This window comes from Pezoporus wallicus, unplaced genomic scaffold (assembly GCF_028554395.1).
Source record: "Pezoporus wallicus isolate ANWC-B61680 ecotype Strahan unplaced genomic scaffold, APGP_CSIRO_Pwel_v1 contig_10769, whole genome shotgun sequence".
In the NCBI taxonomy this organism is placed as follows: Eukaryota; Metazoa; Chordata; class Aves; order Psittaciformes; family Psittacidae; genus Pezoporus; species Pezoporus wallicus.
The window spans coordinates 793,280-810,293 of NW_026635715.1; the positions used below are offsets into that span (position 1 = coordinate 793,280).

At 48.4% G+C, this 17,014-nt stretch overlaps 1 protein-coding gene and 1 non-coding gene across 8 annotated transcripts in view; both read right to left on the reverse strand.

Moving 5' to 3' along the window:
- Positions 1-17,014, reverse strand: part of PUM1 (pumilio RNA binding family member 1) — a 62,178-nt gene that overhangs the window by 17,847 nt on the left and 27,317 nt on the right. For 4 of the 7 annotated variants that reach the window (XM_057397872.1, XM_057397867.1, XM_057397868.1 and 1 more), the window contains exons 7-12: positions 15,972-16,242; positions 11,943-12,036; positions 10,547-10,663; positions 4,829-4,980; positions 2,871-3,009; positions 1,183-1,326 (exon numbers count right to left, since the gene is read on the reverse strand). In XM_057397872.1, the coding sequence (XP_057253855.1) occupies positions 1,183-1,326; positions 2,871-3,009; positions 4,829-4,980; positions 10,547-10,663; positions 11,943-12,036; positions 15,972-16,242 (917 nt within the window). The remainder of the gene's footprint in view (positions 1-1,182; positions 1,327-2,870; positions 3,010-4,828; positions 4,981-10,546; positions 10,664-11,942; positions 12,037-15,971; positions 16,243-17,014) is intronic. The other 3 variants (XM_057397871.1, XM_057397870.1, XM_057397869.1) reach the window with 2 other exon arrangements.
- Positions 7,103-7,186, reverse strand: LOC130593074 (small nucleolar RNA SNORD103/SNORD85). Its single transcript, XR_008970745.1, has one exon. It is a non-coding gene; the product is annotated as a small nucleolar RNA SNORD103/SNORD85 (small nucleolar RNA).

Here is a 17,014-nt window from a genome sequence, read left to right on the forward strand (position 1 = left end):
TTGCACAGAGCTCCTGAATACCAATAGTGCCTCCTTATTATAACTGCCTGGATTATGAGAGCTGTGTGGATGAAACACACAAAACCAACCCCTCTCTCCCAAGATCCAAGGTGCAACTCAACACAGGCACACACTGGGCAATATCCACTTAAGAAACACAAGTTTTGAAAGAAGCAAAATTGCCCTTTAGTGCCTGAAACACAACCCTGCAGGGAGGGCCAGGAACATCAAACTCCAGGGCTTTTGGGTTTCAGCCAGTTCTAAAAGTAAAAGAAAAAGCAAAATAAACAAGAGCTACAAGGAAACAATTAAAAGGCCCATTTCATAATCTGTTACTAACCCTGGCAAAGACTGCTTACATGTACAGATTCTGCCTGAAAAAAAGGCTTTTAAAGCCTTGAACTCCCAAAGAACCCTAATAAAACCCGACCCAGCTCCTGGCAAAGGCCAGGCTTGTAACATCTTACGCAAGGTGATCATTTGGGAGCTCTACAGAGGCTAAAAGCTTTTATTACGTGGGAAACTAGATGCCAGCAAAGTCCTATGGAGACAGGCTGAGAGAGCTGGGCTGGGTCAGCCTGGACAAGAGAAGGCTCCTTAAGGGGAGACCTTAGAGCAGCTCCAGTGCCTAAAGGGGCTGCAGGAAACCTGGAGAGGGGCTTTGGACAAGGGCCTGTAGGGACAGGACAAGGAGAACAGCTTTAACCTGCCAGAAGGGAGACTGAGATGAACTCTTAGGCAGAAGCTCTTCCCTGTGAGGGTGCTGAGGCGCTGGCACAGGGTGCCCAGAGAAGCTGTGGCTGCCCCATCCCTGGCAGTGTTCAAGGCCAGGTTGGACAGAGGGGCTTGGAGCAAGCTGCTCTAGTGGAAGGTGTCCCTGCCCGTGGCAGGGGTTGGAGCTGGAGGAGCTTTAAGGTCCTTTCCAACCCAAACCAGGCTGGGATTTGATGAAATTTAAGGAACTGTCATGAAACTGCAAAACAAAAGTTTATGTGGTGCTGCCCACGTGAGGCTGCTCTGGAGGCTCAGTCCACAGTGAGCACAGAGATGTTCTCACCAACAATCCCCACAAGGGATCTCAGTGAGGGCAAGTGTGTCATCATCGCCAGCAGAGCCCGAAGGGTTCAGGTCTCCCTCCACCAAGGTTAGAGCAGAATTCCAGCTGCTGGGACTGGGACTCACCTGCTTGAGCTGCAGAGGAGCTGATGATGACAGGAGCGGGGGCCACCAGGCGGACAGGGGCCCCCAGACCGTTCCTGGCCCCTGCATTCACCACCAGAGCACCCGTTTGGTCATAGTAAGCAGCAGGAGCCAGCACTGGGTAACCTGAAGAAGCAAATTACAGGGGCAGAGGTAAGGTGACAAGCAACACAGCTCAGGGCAGATCCATCGCCTTCAGATGAGCGTGGTGCAACAGGACTGTGAAAGGAAAATCTGCCTGGAAAAAGGCAGCTCCACTTCTCCTGCAGAGGAATGAACTGTATTAACAGTTTATAACTTCACACTAGTAAGATTTTCAGGTAGAAAAAAGGTTTTTTTTATCCCTAAACCTACTACACTAGCATAACCCTCAGTGTCAATTCAGTTATACACATAAAAAAAAGGTCTTATAATACCAAAGCACTCTTTCTTTTCCATTGCAAGTAGAAAGTGTGCTGCAACTCTACACCCACATCAACATGCTGTACTTCCAACTCTCCCAGTGAAGCCGTTCAGTGTGCACACAAGTTAGGGATTCCTGAAGGTGTGTATCACATCAATATAGGTAAATACAACCTCCTAAATCAAATATGCTGGTTGTACACAAAGAAACAGACTCTCGGCAGCATACAGGTATTTAGGTACCTTGGCATCTAATTCTCCCTGCCCATGGCAGGGGGTCGGAACTGGAATGATCTATAAGGTCCCTTCCAACTCAAACCAGTCTGGGACTCTATGATGATTCTACAGCTAAATAAATCCTTCAGAATGAAGTGAAGTGCTTCTCTAAGGTGAGGCCAGAAAGAGAATGCTCTCTGTGGACATCTGCTTTGCAAATAAACCCTCCTAAACCCCACTAATGAAGCTTTAAGGAGCTCTGCAGATTGTTTGGAAACATGTCTAGAGTCTGACATTCCACTTCATAACTTAATACAGCAACAGCCTTCTTAAACCATAAAAAAACCCATGTAACAACCTTGCGACCCTTCTTGAGGTCAAAATAATCCTGTTCTGTCCCATCTGACCAGCCAGGCATACTTGCATGTGCCCTTTGCCATTACAAGAATATTCCATATAATGGAATGTCAAAAGCATTTGTCCCCTAGCCCCATGGAGCAGAGGCAGAAGTCACACAGCAGCTCCTCTCTTGCAGAATTGCAAATGAGAATAAACCCTCCTTCCTTTCCTTTGTTTTCTTTCCTTGTGCTTAAGCCACCAGTATTTGCCTTGAAGAAATGAGTCAGGGGAAGGCCCTATCCTGCTTAAAGACAAGCACTTGGAAGGGATGGAGAAAGGAGGCTAATGAACAGGACTAAGACACCTCTGAGGTTTTAAACTAAAGATCCCATAAGCTAACATGATCCACAAGAAAACCTGAAGGCAGCTTTCCATAGGCAACTGAGTACACAAACTACTAATGCACCTCCAGCAATGCAGCTGATAACATCTGTCACCCGGACACCTAAACCCTGATTTAACTACTGTCAGATTGTGGGGTTTACATTTAACAGCCTCTCAAAAATGCTTTGTAAAGCTAGAAATTAATCCCAAACCCTAATAAACCCAGGATGCTGCTGAATGCCAGGTGAATGGGACACCCCCAGAGACACAGACACAGCTTCCTCAGCCCTGCCCTGGCACTGGTGACATGCAGCTCCCCAGAGCCCTACCTGGCATCCCTGCTGCCAGCCCCTGCCCAAAGGCAAGGGCAGAGTTGACAGCTGCAGCAGCCACCAGTGGGTCAGTCTGCTGTCCCTGCTGGTTCTGGTTGGGGGTCAGTGGGCGCTGACTGGCTCCTCCACGGAGAACCTGCAGGAGACAGAGAAACATCACATCAACGTGGTTGCTTTGGGACCCAGGAGCAAGCTGCAACCTTGCAGGAGTGTGAGCACGGATGCAGCTGAAGTTCTTGCACAACGAGTGCATGACAAGCCCTCCCTTTACTCAGGACAGAGCTGCCTTTGCCACCACCAGCCTTGTCACTACCACCACGGTAAGTGGTAAGACCCAGTTGAAGTAACAAACCCCCCTCAGGCTGAGTGTAATCTGGACGTGCTTCACTATCTGCTGCATCATTTCTTGATCCACCTTCAGTACTCACCATTGTTAGAAACCAAGCCATCAGCCCCATTCCCAGTAATGGCTGGTCTCTGCCATTGAAACCCCCACTCGAGCAGAACCCTCAAGAAGCCCAGTGTGGGAGCTGGGGCTGGTGACAGGAGATGACAGGGGTTGTTCCAAGCCAAAGGTCCCCATAGAAAACAGCGCCTCAGTGACATGACATTTGCTCATCACTGGCAATAATGACCAAAGATCACATGCTGCCTTTTATATGCAGCTCTTGTGGTGTAAGCACAGGCTGCTCTGAGGGGAAGATGGCAAAGTGACCTTTCCTGTAATTACCTGTGGCAGGCTGGGCTCGCAAAAGCCTTTTGCCCAAAGTGGTGATGCAAGAGTTTGCTGCTGCTTTGCAGAAGCTCTCTTAGCACACACCCTCCTCATGGGGAGAGGTTCCCATCTGAATGTCAAAGCCTAAGTGCCTGCCGCACACTCTCAATGCTGGTTCACCTGCGTGCAGGAGCTCTGAGCCACACACTCCTGTCTGTGAACTGCCATGTGGGGAGATGTGATGATTAAATTGTCAGGAGCAAAGTGTTTTCCTCCAGATCCGTGGTCCACAGTTGTTGGTGTGAAACATCACTGGTTGTACGATCCAAAAAGGCCTCATAATACAACCCCACCCTGGGTTTGGCTTTAGTTTTTGAAGCAGAAGCTAATAAATTCTGTTGCCAAGTGCTCTCTTCTATAACTGTACCATGAGGACCAGGAAGGAAGGTCTGTGTTACTATGAGAAAGGAGCCGCCTCGCTCTTTGGAAGGGTAATGAACCCATTTGGTCTCTAAGCAGGAAGTATCGTGGGACAGAGGCCAGCAAAACTGGAGAAAACCAATGTCAGGCAAGGACCAGAGCTTAAAAATACCAGACAAACAAGCTGGGGCCATGTCAGAGCTGGCTGGGAAAGAGGAGCCTGAATCTGGTTTCTGACACCCATCCTTCGGGTCCTGCTTTCTCTAAAAGGAGAAAAGCAAAGCATATCCCACTGCGTGGCCAAGGGGATCGTAACCAAAGCAAGGGCAGCGGAACGCCCCTCGGCCTTCCAGCACTTAATCACTTGGTTTAGCAACCATCAGTTTCGTCTGAAAGCTTAGATTTGTTTTCTTTAACTCTGGAAACCTGGAGAAGGGCTTTGGACAAGGGCCTGTAGGGACAGGCCAAGGGGAATGGCTTGAACCTGCCAGAGGGGAGACTGAGATGAGCTCTTAGGCAGAAGCTCGTCCCTGTGAGGGTGCTGAGGCGCTGGCACAGGGTGCCCAGAGAAGCTGTGGCTGCCCCATCCCTGGCAGTGTTCAAGGCCAGGTTGGACACAGGGGCTTGGAGCAAGCTGCTCTAGTGGAAGGTGTCACTGTCCATGGCAGGGGTTGGACCTGGATGAGCTTTAAGGTCCCTTCGACCCCACACACTCTGTGACTCTATGAAGTGAGGGTCAGGAGCTGTCACTGAAAGAAGATCAGGGTTCTTCCCAACTGCTATGTTCATGATGTGATGTTCCAAGCACCCTGGCCCTTACCTGCTGCTGGCCCTGCTGGGTTTGCTGGGTTGTCTGCTGGCTGGCTGAGTTGGTGGCAGCAGCGGCAGCGGCTGCTTGCTGCTGGAAGAGGCTGGCAGGATACACTCCCCAGGGAGTAACTCCATAGTACTGGTGAGGAACAACTGCTGGGCCTGAAACACCAAGGACACGGGTGAGCTTCTCCAGCGTGACAGGAGTTACACAGCAAACAGTCACTGAGATACCTGCTCCTCACGTCTGGTTTAACAAAGCCCATTTCCAGGTGATCTGCCTTAAACCCTTTGCACACACACAGGGATTCTGGCAATTGTATTCTTCATTTCTGAAGAGCTCAGAAGTCAGACCTGAAATTCCATCTTTACTTGCTTTTACCTTTCTGGATGAGGTCAGGTTCTGGTATTAGTGATCTTGTAGAACCCTGGGTTTGTTGTTGAGCCCTAGTTTTATAGCGGAAGAACAACCCTCTCTAAGCAAAGAAGGAGGAAAGTACAGAGATATACAAGTTTCTCCTATCTCAGCTGCCATACACAGCTCAATAACATCCATCATTTAACTCCCCAATAAATTAAGAACCCCCCTGGAGAGCATCAGTTCCAAGGGTTGAAAACGTTGTTTCTCCAGCCACTCAGTCCTCCTTTGCATCTGCAAACCACCACCAAGGAGGCTGTGTCATCCTGTGTCTTTTCACATCCCTCCTCAAACTTCAGAGGCTCAGGAAAAAAGGAAATCATCCCAGACAGCACCAGGCAAAGCCTGAACCGTTGAAGATTCAGTGTGTTTCATCACGTCTCAGCACAGCACACGCCCTCATGGCAGCCTGGAGTAATTCTAGCTGGAGGAAGCAGTGAGCACTCTGTGCTCAGTGGTGGAGTCCCTCCCACAGATAACACGTATGTGAATCCAACAGCGTTCTTTAATATGTCTGTTCCTTAACACTGGGAATGGACAGCAGAAATGGAGAAGTATTTCCTTTGCTTTTCAAACCATCCCATGGGCTCCTTCCCCACAGCAGCAGTAATAACTTACACCACACCACGTTTAAGGCAGAGTGCCATAGTCGTATTTCACACTGAAGAATAAACAGGACTTCAGTGGATTCAAACCACAGACTTGTTCATATATGGAATAAAAAAAGCTTTTATTTTGAGAGACAGTTGGTATTTGAGTTCTAACCGAGCCATTTCAGTACTGCTGTGTCTCAGAGACACTGCAAAGGCCCAGAGCAGTAAGACAAAGGGCTTAAAACTGTCAGAGGGGAGACTGAGATGAGCTCTCAGGCAGAAGCTCTTCCCTGTGAGGGTGCTGAGGCACTGGCACAGGGTGCCCTGAGAAGCTGTGGCTGCTCCATCCCTGGCAGTGTTCAAGGCCAGGTTGGACACAGGGGCTTGGAGCAAGCTGCTCTAGTGGAAGGTGTCACTGTCCATGGGAGCGGTTGGAGCTGGATGAGCTTTAAGGTCCTTTTCAACCCAAACCAGGCTGGGATTTTGTTAAATTCCTATTTCAGAAGTGTAATAATAACTCTCCTTTTATTATTTTGTTTTTATCCATTATACTTCCCTCATATTTAGGATTTTGTAAGCATCATCGCTGACCATGCCCAGCTCCATGTACACACAGTGATGTGGGAGACGTCACAAGTAGCCCTTTGCCTAACTGCAGGCACTTCAGCAATACCTTCTGAGCAGCTGGATTTGTATCTCACACTAAATCTCTGCCACAGCACCCACCCTGGCTGGGTTTACTGGGCACCATCAGGCACAGACAGCAACTTGCCTGTCCCACTCATATTTGTCTTGCAGCAACAGCCACTTGTTTCTTACCTTCCAACCTGGGAATTATATAGCTAAAATGGATAAAAGCTGCAGGAAATGAACCATCCCCACCATGGCAGTGCCTATCTTGACCTGAGCACCTACAGCCATATGGCTCATGGGTGGAGTAGAACCTGTTTAGAGTCAGTCAATGCAGACCAGACACAGGTGCTTCTGCACTCATTGCAACTGCTCCATTTTATGCAAGTAATAACCCGGTGTTTGCCCTCAGGCTACCAGGATGTTGCTGCAACACGCTTTATCTGGGCAGAATTTGGGCATCTCTCTGGCTTATTTTAATCTCAGTTCTAATTATCAAACAAGCACAGTCTGGATGGGGATTTTTTTTTTCCTAGTAAGAGGTTGCTGATTGGATCTGCAAGAGCCTTAGGTGTGTTTGAAAGAAGAAAAGACATGGAAGGCTTTGAAGTCTGCAGGCAGCTGGGCTTAAAAGAGCTGCAAGTCTGGCTCAGCTCATTTGCGCACATGGAGAGGCTCATTATTGAACAGTGTTCTCAGTGAGGGCAAGTGTGTCATCATTGCCAGACTTTACCCAAACACCCAGAGTGTTGCTTGACTTCAGGAGATCTTGTACCTGCTTTTACACTTAGTAAAGACAGGCACACACGAGCAAATAAAAGCCTTTTTGGTGCCTATGAAATCAAAGATTCCCACTACTACGTCTCGCGCATCAGCCACAGACACCCACAAATAGTCCTTTGTAAGAAACATTAGCAAATCCATGGGTGTGTTTGTAACAAATCCTCTGCTTTTCATCTCAGCTTTGGCACCCAAGTCTCTTTAAGCTCAAGCCATACCTGCCCCTCCAGCCAAGAATGAGGGCTTGGGGACCACCATGTCAAAGAGCCTTGAGAACCTCATGTCTGAAAACACACAGCTTCAAACTGTATCTACTATTAGTGACTTGTGACTGCTTCAGAATTACCAGTACAGCAACTGAGGGTACTAATGGAGCTGTGGATTTCTAGGGATGGGGATGAGGACCAGCTCATCTCCAATGGCTCCAATGCAGCCTCATGCAAGCAAGCCCTGTGTCCAGCGCTGAGGCAGAGCAGAGGTACCTTTGCATGACGCTGTGCCTAAGGCAATGGGGAAAAGCCAGCTGGATCTGCTGCCCTAAATCCGAGCCCTCAGTGATGTGTGCAGGCATCCATACTGGTCCCCAGCTCTGAGCTGGGTCAGCAGTGAAAGAGGCTCCTCAGAATGCCAAGCTGAGAACCACAACACAGGTGCATCCAAATCCACTCCCCTCAATCCGTAAGTGCTGCTTTTTCCTGCATGCAGCCTAATCCAGCATCCACTTCTCCACAAAGCACAGGAACACTTTGCTCCCTGTCCCACATCTCAGAGGGAACCAGCATCTCCAGCTTGTCATACAAAAGCCAGCATTTCTTTATGAGTGACATCTCTCTCAACTGATAGAAGGCAATTCCACAGCACTTTCTGAAAGCGGCAGTCATCTTCCTCATGCTTTAAACTCACAAGTGATTTCTTCTTGAGCCTAGGGACCCTTTCCCTCTGCATTAAGATCCCTTCTTTAAAATGCTACTATTATTGGAAGGAAAAGAGCACTGCCACATTGTCACAGGGCTGACACTCAAGAGTCATGAAAAAGCTGCTGTAATGGCAGAATCTTAACGACAGAATTATCTCTGCCATAAAACACATGCAAGTTTCCCCTCTGCTCTAAGAGTGGAGCAATAAACTACCAACAACTCTAAACTCATTATTTCTTCCATCTCATAAACTTCTCCAGGTCTTCCCAATTTTACCCTCCCATACACATCAGGGAGGCATCTGACTCCATACATAGCTCTCACCATCTGAACTGTCCCCTGTCCCTTCAGTGCTGCACTCATCACAGATGAAGACTTTCAGAACTGCTCAAGTTCAGACAGAAAAGATGCTTATCCTAAAGCAAACATCAACTGCAACTCTGTTACGTTGCCATTTCAAGCTGTCAGGGTCCAAAGCCCAGTGAGGTGGATGGAGTAATTTCTATTTCTCCAGGGTGTAACACTGTAAGTACACTGCAGTGTGTTACACATCCTTTTGTTTGGCTTTCTGGAGTCATAAAGTCTAGAAATGATTCAAATAGAGACCCTGATGCCAAGTTTTGGGATGCTTTAGGTATCCTGGGGTGCGTTATTTCCTAGTTGAAGATACTCAGGCAGCTGCAGCTTCAACACAGCTGAGAAAAAGGAGAAGAAAACAGGCTGTGGCAAAGAGACTTCCATTTTCCTGGAAATCTGGCAACAGTTCCATGTGCCTTTCTATGAAATCAAGACACTGACCTCCTGCTCTGCTGAACTCCATCACTCCTTCCAAATGAGCACTGCCTTTAGAAGCACTGAGCTGATGCAAAGAGGCCAACCAGAATCCTTCTATAGTAATCACTTACACAGCCCCTCTTCCGACACGGACTGGAACTGCTCGTGCTCCAGCACCTCTCCCCTGCTAAATCCTGGCTGAAGCTCCTACTCGTATTTGCCATTGAGAGTTCAGGTCATTCATTCACTACCACACATTCATCATCACATGCTAGTTTATCAACTCCTGGACTGTTAGGAATATCCTTGTACTCTAGCTCTTGGCTTTCCTCCATTTAATCACAGTGTCATTTGTTTGCCAACAACATGTTGTTACCTAACGTTAATCCTGCATTGTTATTATGCAATCAGCACACAATGCTCACAGCAGTCAAAAAGTCCAAAGCCCACAGCTTTCAATTATAATCTTCATTCTTTACATCCATCCATATGATGCATTAAAAAAGCCATCCAAGCGGGTAACAGTTGCTGAAATCCCATTTCGGAGCTTGACCTGATGCTGGCTCAAAGCTTAAGAGCTCAGCAGTGTTGTGTAAGAGCTCTTCAACACCCCAAAAAGTCACGTACCAAACCCCAGTGCTCTTTGGCAGAGTGACAGCCAATGTCTTATGGCTTTGATTTGGTACAAGCCACCCCACAGTGAGTTCTAAATGGAGCGTGGCAACAGCATGCAGGCTCTGCTGGAAACCACCTCTGCTCTGAACTAAACAGGTTTCACTTCAGGTGCAGGCTTCCTCCCTGGTGGCTCCAGGACAGCAAAGCGTGGTGATAAAGCTGATCTTCTGAAAGAACGCTCTTCCTTTGTCCTCAAGGCTTAGGCAAGAGCCTTATGGGATCCGCAGCACAAGTTCAATGTACAGTGTGTTCTTCACACTGCCGGATAAGCTGTTTTCCTGAGCTGTCATCTCAAAATACACGGATTTTGGCTCTGGCAGTTGGAAAGAGTTTGGAAACTGATATGTGAACGTTTGGGAGAAAGACCTTGCATGAAGACAAGAGCCGCCATCGCTGCTTGCATCGGGCAAACTGCATATTCATGGTGTGAGCCTTGCAGTGGATACAGGGTGTTTTTACCTTGAGGATCTAAACCCCATGAATTCTTGAAAGTCTCTTGCAAAAGGGAAAGATCCCATTTGCAGGATGTGCTGCAGTAAATCAAGTTAAACAGCAATGAGATACGACCTCTCTGGCAGGAAAACACATCCTCATCTTTCTTAGCATTTAATAAATCTGTTTGCAAAGGTATCTCTCACTCCTGTCAGTCCCCAGAAAACCCCAAACATGCAGCAACACTGATGTCTGCAAGTGTTTCGTTCTGGCTTTGCTCTGGTTGTTTATCCTCAGCAGAGAGCGAGCCCACAGCAAGTGTTATACAACAATTACCACATGTAAGCAACAGAAAACGGTGTTTCCAAGACAAACCCTGTTTCAACTCACGGATAAACTATTACCTCTCCATGGAAATGACAGTGTACGAATAGTTCATTTCACAACCATGCACTCCAGAGCAGCTCTGGCACAGGCAAGGAATGAATGGGCAAGTGGGAACATCTCACCTAACGTGGCAGCGGCTGCAAGTCCGGCAGCGTAGGGGTCGGTTCCCGGCGGCGCGGCGCTGATGATGTACGGGTTGGGGACAAAGGCAGCAGGAGCTAAACCTGCTGAAAACATACCTGTCAGTGGAAACAAACTTCACTAGAAGTGCAGCCCTGCCAAAACACCTCTGCCCAGTGAACACAGAACCCTGGGTTGTTGTAGGATGTTAGTGTTTGTTACAGGGTGATTTCTGTAGTGAATGAGCGACACCAGAGTCTGAATAGAGCAATGTGTGGAGGGTATCATTTACATGAAAAAAAAACAATTCCAGTGATGCAACATCCATTCAGGAAAGCTGAAGTGGTAAAATTCAAGTGAGTCCAAAGGAGGCCATGGAGATGCTGCGAGGACTGGAGCAGCTCTGCTCTGGAGCCAAGCAGAGAGAGCTGGGCTGGTTTAGACTGGAGAAGACTCCTGAAGGAGAGACCTTAGAGCAGCTCCAGTGCCTAAAGGGGCTGCAGGAAACCTGAAGAGGGGCTTTGGACAAGGGCCTGCAGGGACAGGACAAGGGGGAATGGACTTCAGAATCCCAATACTTCAATGAATTAGCCAGGAAGGAACTCAGGATCATACAGGCATGGCAGGGAACCATCCCTGCAGTGTAGGCATTACCTTCCCCTGCAAGGCAACAGTTTAATCATTAGAGAAATCCCAGCGGGGCGGGAGAGGGGCGTGGAGGGGAGGTGAAGGTGAAGGGGAGCAAGGTAAAAAGCTAAACCAGTTTGATTCAGGTCTATCCCTGAGCCCCTACAAGCAAACAAGTACACTGTGCAGAGTGGGAGAGCCCCAACCCATTTGTACTGGGCTTTTTGATAGGAAGAACAACTTAAACTGCTTATTGTGCTAAAAACATTTAACCCTATGATAGTTTAATCATCCAGGAATAGCCCTGCTACAGGGTTATGCACTTTATTCCTAATCCATACTCCTTTAGTAATATCAACCATGTGTTGTGCATGAATTACATCTTTCAGTTCGAGACGGCCCAGGCAGCTGAGCCACAGGACATGTGTACAGATGCATATGGAGTTGTGCATTGCTGTGCTCACCCCAACTCATGTCTTACTCACAGCATGGATTTCAGAGCACCCTCCTTCCTGAGCAGCCCCCTCAACAAAGGTAAGGGTCACTCCTGCCAGACACAAATGCTCTGGAGCTTTTAAAGCAGACAAGAGCTACCTCCAGAACTCTTCAAGTGGAGCTTCAAACAATGCACTTCTGCTTGTATGCAATTACCAGTCACAAAACACAGTGAGGATTGTCCAAAACCCATCCATCCTTTTTCCCTGGTCTTTTCCCAATGTGTTCTGTTGATTAAAGCCCACTAAAATGTGGTGTATTACATGCAAGACTTACCTATGTGAGGCTGATGGGCAGCTGCCAAGGCGTACTGCTGCTGCTGCGCTGCTGTCAGCTGCTGAACAGCAAGTGCATTCGGTCTTTGGAACAACTGAAGGGAGAGAAGCACAAATATGGTCCTTCACTCTTCCTTTTAAAGTAATTCCTTTACACTCAATTTGTTTTCATAACTACAGACACTCCTCTTGAAGGGAAAACATTTCAATAGGAATTGAAAAACACCAAACTCTTGAAATCAATTGCCCATGATAATCCCCCTGGAAAACAATGTACTTCTGAAGTACAACTAAACCCCAGCTAGGGTTTTCTCTGCTGTTCTCTGAACATTGCCTGAAAGCCCTTTTATTCCCCAATTAAAACACACAACTCCTAACCGCAGCCTATGGATCACTAGTAGCTGCCACACACCATGAGACCTTGATCAACACCAAGCACAGTGAAATCTCAGTCACAGCAGCAGACAACCTGGGTGACTCCTCCAGACGGTGGGACTCATAGAATCCCACACTGGTTTGGGCTGGAAGGGACCTTAAAGCTCATCCAGTTCCAACCCCTGCCACAAACAGGGACACCTTCCACTAGAGCAGCTTGCTCCAAGCCCCCGTATCCAACCTGGCCTTCACCATGAAGAAGCCAGCAGAGCGAAGGGTGGGAGATGATACACTTGTGATGACTCCAGAGCCACCTAAAGAGCCATGGGGTGGGACAACAGCCTTGGGAGCTCACAACCCCTTGGCCAAAATGCTCCTTTTCCTGCCAGCCTTCCATGCAAGGAGTGTAAATTCTTCTCTAGAACAGACAGAAACCAGACCTGGGGAGTTTGTGGGTAAGTCATCCAACGGATACCCGAGTTTGCCAGCCCAAAGCTCCCTGCCATCTCCAGGAGCAACAGGCAGCGTTCCTGAGAACAGTCATTCCCAAGAATGAAAAGGAGAGGATTACATCAGTCTTCCAAGCATTTTTGCTTAGGTTTGGATTTTATGTGTTCTTCATTCATCCAGGCCCTTACTACAAACTCACTTCCCAGCTTTCCTTCTGCCGAAGGAAACACTCCCCAATGTAATCCATCAGCAGAGGATGGCTCAACTCTAATTCAAACACTAAGGACCCACAAGTGGAATAACCACTCCAGAGCTACCCAGAAGCAACGTTCCTCCCCACTCAGCTGTGGCTGCCCCATCCCTGGCAGTGTGCAAGGCCAGGCTGGACACAGGGGCTTGGAGCAACCTGCTCCAGTGCAAGGTGTCCCTGTCAGTGGCAGGGGTTGGGACTGGATGAGCTTTAAGGTCCCTTCCAACACAAACCAGGCTGGGATTCTGCAAATGAAGCATCGCTTACAGCACACGGGGGAGTTAATCCAGGGAATTCCAAGAAACCAGAACACGGGAGACTGTGTTATAGTTATGGGAACATTTGTGGATGACACTTCTGTAAGCCAGTTTCTCCTGAAATAGGGACATCTGACATCTCTAATCAGATTACGCGTGGTTAAGACCTTCCCTTCTTACTACTGCTTTTAGCTGCACTCGCTTGTAATCCCTTCAAAGTGTGTGATGCTTCCCAACAGCCTTTGAAAGGCACTTCTACAGAGGAGATCCTTTTGTTCAGGATGTATTTCCTTCTGACATCTGCATACAAAAAACCTGGACTGCCGAAAGAGAGAGACTGCTTTCATCCAGGCTGTAACTGGCAGCAGATTGGATGTCATGTAGTAAGAAAATGGGCACATCTAGGAGCCAAGATACAGCAGATTTACACAGATGTGCACTGGGAGGTCACATCAGGCAGAAGGAAGAAGCCTTCTCTTTACTACAGCCCTTACACTTACAAAAGCCTGATGAGCGCAGTTACTGTAGGTGTAAGGAGCTATTGCAACAAGGTTGAGGCTTCAAAAGAACAGCTCTGAAATAGCCCAGCCTGCTTATTGTCAGTGGGACCTGGGGAGGAGCTTAGCACAACACAGCTATGGGGTGAGCAGGGTGCTGTGCCCACAGCACAGACCTCCACTGCTGCCAAACCTCACCATTCAAAGAGACCAGAGAGAACTTCAGCTCCACCCAGCAGAAAGCTGGATTTTACTTCTTACGAGGACAGGCTGAGAGAGCTGGGCTGGTTCAGGCTGGAGAAGAGAAGGCTCCTGAAGGGGAGACCTGAGAGCAGCTCCAGTGCCTGAAGGGGCTGCAGAAAACCTGGAGAGGAGCTTTGGACAAGGGCCTTCAGGGACAGGACAAGGGGAATGGCTTTAACCTGCCCGAGGGGAGACTGAGATGAGCTCTTAGGCAGAAACTCTTCCCTGTGAGGGTGCTGAGGCGCTGGCACAGGGTGCCCAGAGAAGCTGTGGCTGCCCCATCCCTGGCAGTGTTCAAGGCCAGGCTGGACACAGGGGCTTGGAGCAAGCTGCTCTAGTGGAAGGTGTCCCTGCCCGTGGCAGGTCCCTTTTAACCCAAACCACTCTGTGACTCCATGATTACATGGAGGTGACATCAGCTCTATGTGGCTATTGCCATCTTCTTCATACAAAGAAAACTAAACCCCACCAGACCTGCTTAGGGCTGGCTGAAGCCAGAGCTCCATCCTGCAATCCCTCTGGACATGGACCTGCTTCCCAGGCCAGCCTTCTTCTGACAGTTTCTATTCCCACCAGCTACATGCAAGATATTCAGATTTTAAGTCCTAACTTTATAAAGCTCGAAGAAGCAAATAAAACCCACTTGAAATTGCCAATGAGCCTTCACTGAACTAAAAACCACAGACAAAACGCACATTTCAGGCTTCCCAGTCCTGCAGGTCCTTTCCCATATCTAACAGTTCTTTCCAAAGCAGTTCCCTTGTTGAGCTCTAACGTAGAAATAACTAGCCAAGTATCATTACTGGATGTTAATTCTCACAAGGTCCCACACCAAAAAGAAGACAAAGCCTTGGAACCAGGTCTTTTTTATGAACTCTTCAGCAGCTATTTAGTTTAATCATTCAAATAATGTCCACCATTCCTCTCCTAAACGTGCTGGATAATAAACCAACCCACCAGGCTCTAACAGGTATTCCCATTGCTTTAAAGGCTCTGATTACTCCGAGTTGGGCCTTTAGCACACACTTGGCAACGGGCTTTCCTCACTGGGGAATGCCAACAGGCTGTTCTGCTAAAAAGGACTGGTTATTTTAGGGAAGGCAGGGCTAGTTACATCCCTTTGCCCTCAGCTGTGACAAAGGGTCTTGCTGTTCTTTGAGAAATATCACTGTTACAATAGGAAAGCAATAAAAGTTGATGATTGCTGCCCATACTAGCAGGAACAGGAGCGGATTGAGCGGATCCTTGGATCTAGGCCCAGCATTCAAGCCAAGCCAAGAGCAAAGGCAGGACTTGGGTTACTGCTCCGGGATGAGAAGCTGCGGCTGCCTGCGTGGGAGAAAGGTCAAACACACTGGGCTGAGATAAAGCTCAGTAGTATTGGACTCTGGCCTCGGGTTTTAAACCCTGCTCAAGTACGAGCAGTTGAAATCCATTACTCCTTGGTTGGCTCTGGATTGGTACTGCAGAGATCCCACAGCAGGGCTGTGACACCAGGCCTGAGCTGCTGTTTGACCTTTGAGGGCTCGAGGGTGGGTTTGGGTTTTGTTAAGCAGTTTTGACTCATTTAAAGCTCTTCTCCAAGGTAAACTTACTCAAGGTAAAAATGATTAATACACAGACAAGCACTGCTGGTAACTGCTGCTTCCTACAGGTCCTGAAGTCTGCAGCTCAGTGGCCATGCTGAGATCTCCTGTCTCGTGCTCCCTACGAGGACACAGGCCGCACTCTACAGATAGCAGAGAGACAATGAAGCCATCCCAAATCTTCCTCCACCCCTCTCCCCAAGAGAAGGGCCTGAGCTGGTGCTGACCCCATGACGATGGAAGGTGTCCCTGCCCACGGCAGGGAGGTTAGAACTACGTGATTTTTAAGGCCCCTCCTAACCCAGCCCATTCCATGGCTCCCTGACTCTCCTGAGGACTGCAGCAGGATTGGACCACTGGCCAACACGTTACCTGCTGTTGGGAATTGTAGTCAAAGAGCCCCACGGTGGCTGCGGCCGAGTCCACAGGAACTTGGGTGCCCGAATAATCAAACTGAAGAGGCTCCATGCCAACGTGCTCCATGGGATCCAGAGGGACACTCTGGGACTCGATATTGGAGAAGTCCTCCACCGGCTTGGCACCGTTAGTACTTGCCAGCTGGGCTAAGCCCTCTGATCCGTTCTGGTTTGGGCCGAGCAGATCGACCTCACTAGCAGAGTTCTGGCAATTCCCGGGCGTGCGGCTGCAAGGAGAGATCCATCCATTTAATCACACAGCACTGATTCACAGCGAGACACAAGCACTCAGCACATCTGCCTGCAGATGGCATGACAAAGGTGAGGGGAAATAAGAGGACGCTGAAAGAGTTCCCTAAATGAGTTCTACAGCAGAATTTATGTCTTTAAACAAACTAAACCCCCAATCCCCCACCTCACAAGAGCTGGTGCAGTACAAATGTAAAACCAGCCAGGCTCTTTTTACTCCTCACTTGAGAGCATGCCATTACAAGACAGGGTTTCAGGAATGCCAAAGCTCTTTGGGAATTCTGAACTATGCAACACTCAGGTGCTGTTATCCCACTTGAAACCTCCCTAAATGATCTAACATAAGCCTTGGGCTCTGGTGGGAACTGGTTCATCCCAGCGCAGGGACCAGCAGGTTGCACCCCCCAACACTGGCTCTGCTTTAACAGTTTTCCTACATGTCAATGTGAGTGAGTGGGTAAGTGAGCAAGAAATACAAATGCACTGATTACAGCAAGAGCCACCATTTCAGAAGGCTTTAACCCCTTGAGAGCTACAACGAACAAGCCATAACCTCAGCTGTAACTGGTATTAGTATATAAGTACAGTCAACCTCTTCAGGTGATAGCTCCACAGGAATCCCACACACAGTAGTAAAAGAAAGGTGTGAAACTAAAACAAGATCACAACAGACAGAACTAGAGCTCACAGATGTTATCTTCCACCTTGCCAGTGCTTCCCTGGGTGCATTAGGACATCTTTAGGACCCTG